Source organism: Mesitornis unicolor, unplaced genomic scaffold (assembly GCF_000695765.1).
Source record: "Mesitornis unicolor isolate BGI_N332 unplaced genomic scaffold, ASM69576v1 scaffold29579, whole genome shotgun sequence".
Classification (NCBI taxonomy): Eukaryota; Metazoa; Chordata; class Aves; order Mesitornithiformes; family Mesitornithidae; genus Mesitornis; species Mesitornis unicolor.
The window spans coordinates 1-4,020 of record NW_010205674.1 but is presented as its reverse complement, the minus strand read 5'-3'; the positions used below and the strand labels follow the sequence as shown (position 1 = coordinate 4,020).

Below are 4,020 nucleotides of genomic sequence, written 5' to 3'. Positions count from 1 at the left end.
GCCTGCCCCATTTCCAAGCCCCTCTTCAGCTTCTTCTTCTGGATCGGCTACTGCAACAGCAGCCTCAACCCCCTCATCTACACCCTCTTCAACCGGGACTTCCGCACCGCCTTCCGACGACTCCTCGCTGTCCCCCGGCGGCACCGCACCTAGAGCCCTACTGGGACACCAGGGATGTGGCTCCCAGCCCTGCTCACCACTGGCAGTGCCCGGCCCCACCATGGACTCTGGACTGCAGTGCCCATGTGTATCTTGAGGTACTTTTTGAAATGCGGGGTTGAATAAAATGAAGCCAAAGTCTGTGCCCAGGGCTGGTGTCTGCCTCCTGGGAGCCCAGCAAGCGGCATCCATTTTCACCTGGGTCACCCCACCTGTTCCCTTGCAGCGTGGGTGACCTGCTGATGGTGACAACTCACCATGGTGGTTCCAGCGAGCACCAGTCCTCCCTGCTGCCAGGTGAACCCCAGCTCGTCTGCATGCTGGTGATCCCCAGTATGCTCTTGTGCAGGGGTTGGACCCCACAGCTGCTGCGTGGGGGGATTAAATCCCCCACATGGCAGTGACTCTGGCACTGGGTTGAGGTGGCTGTGCCACCACAGCAGCCCAATGCCCCTCTGCCAGGACTGTCCCCTCCGGCTGCCCATCAGCACATAGCTGTGCCGTGCCATGGTGGAGCTCCATGGGGGCACATACCTACTCCACGGTGGGGTACAAGGGGTGCAGGGCTGTGTTGTGACACCCCATATCCCACTCAGGGGGTTCACTGGGGTCTTCCTACAGGAGGGAAAAGGAGGAATGACATCCTGGTGCCAAAGGGCTGTTCTCCCTTAGGAGAGTGTGGGAGATGGGGTTGTGTGGGAACAAGCTCCAGCACAGCTCGAGGTGTGAGGGACCATGGGGGCAACTGCAGGGAAAAGACCTGGGGGCAACCACATCCCCCCGGGGGCAGCAGCTGCCCCACACTCGCCTTGCCCGGCTCTCAGCCCCGCTTCACGCAGACACCCAGGGGTCAGGGGCCGCTCCACTTCTCCAGCTTTGAGTCTTAAAATAGAAAATCTCAAAACATTGGACTTTCACAAAGCTAAAAACAGCCACCAGCGCCTGGGAGCTGGAGCCCAAAGAACGCCAGCCCCCATCAGCCCCCACCAAACCCCACTAGGGTGGGCACAGCTTGGCCGCAGGGTCCAGGTGGCTGAAAGGGATGGGGGGTACTCACAGAGGTGAGTCTCTGTGCAACGAGGGCTGTGGCATGAGTTCTGGGACTGGCAGAAGCTCTCGGCAGGGATCGTGATGGGACGGAGACCTGGCACTGACCCTGCAGAGGCAGGCAGCCCTGGCGGTTGGGCCCACACTGGCACCATCTGCGGAAGGAGCTGCCCTATCGCTGCTGCCTGGCTTCCCCTCCTGTGGCTGCCTTTTGCCTTTTCACAGTTAAACAGCACTTTGCTTCTAAAAATACCCAGGGACATGAGGGCGCCCGGCGGGGACCCAGCCAGGCCAGCTCAGCTGGAGGAGAGGAGCTCACCCCGAGGGCCACCAGCCCCATGGGCAGCACCCCAGGGTCCTGGCTCATGCACCCTGTCCTCACCCTTGCCCGGTACTGATGGGGCTGACCAGGGGACCAGGCACTGTCCCTCCTCCTGGGCATGAGTGTGTGGCTCTGGGATGCTGCAGGGCAGGAGGGGCTGGGGATGAGCTGGAGTGGGGTCATGCAGGGACCGTCCCCAGCTTGGGCAAGGAGATGCCAGCAGCCTGTGCTGGCCTCATGGCAACATCCAAGCCACTGAAAGGAGCTTCAGGCTGATGCTGGAAACATCAAATCCTGAGGGCTGGATGGGGTCTGGGAGCACCTGGTCCTCTCCTTTGCCCCAGGCACTAGTGGGGTACTGGGGTGCTCTGAGGAGAGCTTCCCCGCAAGCACTTCCCACTGCATCGCCATCCAGTACATCGCCCTGTCCGCAGCAGACGGGTCAAGCAGGTCACTCTGTTATCTCTGCAGTAGCCATTTTCATCCCAAGGGTGTACAAAGTCTGTTTTATCTGCCACAGCATGACCCTTATTGCTGCCCTGCTCATGAGTAACCATGACCCCAGTAACATTGGGAAAGCAGCTCCCCTGGAAGCACTGATTACTGCTGCCCAACTGCAGCACCTGCACTCATCTGTCTGGAATTGCAGCCTGCATTTTCAAGCTGTTTCTTCAATTTGTCAAGATTATTTTGAATTACTCCCCTGACAGACTTGGGTTTGGAGCCCTCTCCCTCTTCAGCCGCATCTCCCCCACAGAGCTAAAAAGCAGAACCCCCTGGGCTGCCTCCAGCTCTCTTGGGGACTCTCTTGTGCTGCTTCGGCAGTGCCCGGTGGCCGATGACTCTTGCCAGTGATGGCAACACTGCTACAAAACACCAGCTGGGAGGAAACCAAAAGTAGCAACCTAAGGGTTAAGCATGCAAATGCGTGGAAACAAAATTATCTCATTCGAAGCTCAAAATACCTATGTGCCACCTTTAAAAGGAAAGCAGTGCTAAAAGAAGAAAGCTCATCGCGTGAGCTCATCACTCATGGCAGAGCGACACAGGAGATCATCTCTGAGGTGTGGCAGGGCAACGCACCCTCCTCCTTGTTATTGCTGCAGGTTTGTAACTGCAAGATGCAATGCCTGATCTCCAGTGAATGCTGATGGGCACAGCAGCCCACAGTCAGTACCAATTGCACAGACAATGAGAACTTGGATTAATTAATGCTGTCATCAGCCTTGCTACAGCCTGAGGACATTCGCTCTGGTTCGCTGGCACTGCCTGGCCGAATATTGCTTGGGGGCCTGGTCCGCCCCCCACCACCAGCTTGTCATTGAGAGGCCGGTGGAGGGACCAGCTCATCACTGTGCTCCTTCATGCCCTGGACACTGCCTCTCACATCCAGGGCAGCCACACTGCCACCAGCCACTGCACACAAGGCAGGAGGGAGGCATCACCCGCAGGCTGGAGCAAGAGATGGGAGCTGTCAGAAGGCAGAGGTGACGTCCACACCCGAAAGCCAGAAGGAGCAGGAAGCAGGGCAGACACAACTTGCTAACGGGTAAGAGGGTTAATGAGCAGTTTTACACCCAGGAGAAGCAGGGAGCTGGGAAGATCACCTGCAGGGCTGACAGACCATCAAGGGGTGCTTGAGTAAGACAGAGCTCTGCAGAGAAATCAATGATTTATTTGCTGGAGGGCAGGCAAGAAGAGGTTTCCACGCAGCAGCTTGTCTTGAGACAGAGTAAGGCTGCTGCTAATTGAAGTACCAGTTTAAAAACAGGCTTTTAGAGCAAATCAATGGAGGGAAGAAGTCTTCAGGGGCAGCAAGAGGAGCTCAACTATCAGAACGGCACATGAACTGCCACTGGGGTCACCCCAGCAGGACCCAGCTGGCAGTACCACACCACCCACCCCCAGAGTGCACCGGGGATGAGGAAACCCCAAGTTTCCACAGCAGCAGTGACCGGGGAGACCGGGCACAGCACTGGAGCTTGCATCACCCACCCCACAACACAGGGATTGACCAACACCAGGCACTTGGAAGACCTTACTGAGGCCATCACAAACACAGGGCCAGGCTGCACAGAGGGGTAGGCTCCCCTAAACACATAACTGCTTTAAACAGCAGCACACGACACCCCAGAGGACCTCGCTGGCGCAACCCGGCTACAAAAGAACCCTAAGCCCAAACCAAACTCAAGCTGGGGAACCACGGCCCCAGCGACTCCTTATAAGAGGCGCTCGGCCCTATCCCCTGCAGAACGCGCCTATCACAACGCAGCCAGCAGCGGAGTGGCAGCTCTATACCCAATCAGATACCGCAGGAGGCGGGTCTCTTCCTGTGGTGGGCGCCGTTGACGCTCGCCCAATCCATCCCAGAAGCGGCGGCTGCGCTTCCTGAGTGACATCTCGCCCTCCAATCAGCACTCGGTCCCCTCTTCCCGGCAGGGCTTCACCAATGGCCGCCTAATGACGTGCGCTCTCTCTCCCCGCCCCGCCCC

General features: G+C 58.2%; 1 protein-coding gene across 1 annotated transcript in view; it reads left to right on the top strand.

The window, feature by feature from the left end:
- LOC104546170 (sodium-dependent phosphate transport protein 2A-like) overlaps positions 1-153 on the top strand; it is a 6,218-nt gene extending 6,065 nt beyond the window's left edge. The window contains 1 exon segment of the mRNA XM_010191495.1: positions 19-153. Within this exon segment, the coding sequence (XP_010189797.1) occupies positions 19-153 (135 nt within the window).
- The last annotated feature ends 3,867 nt before the right edge of the window (positions 154-4,020 follow it).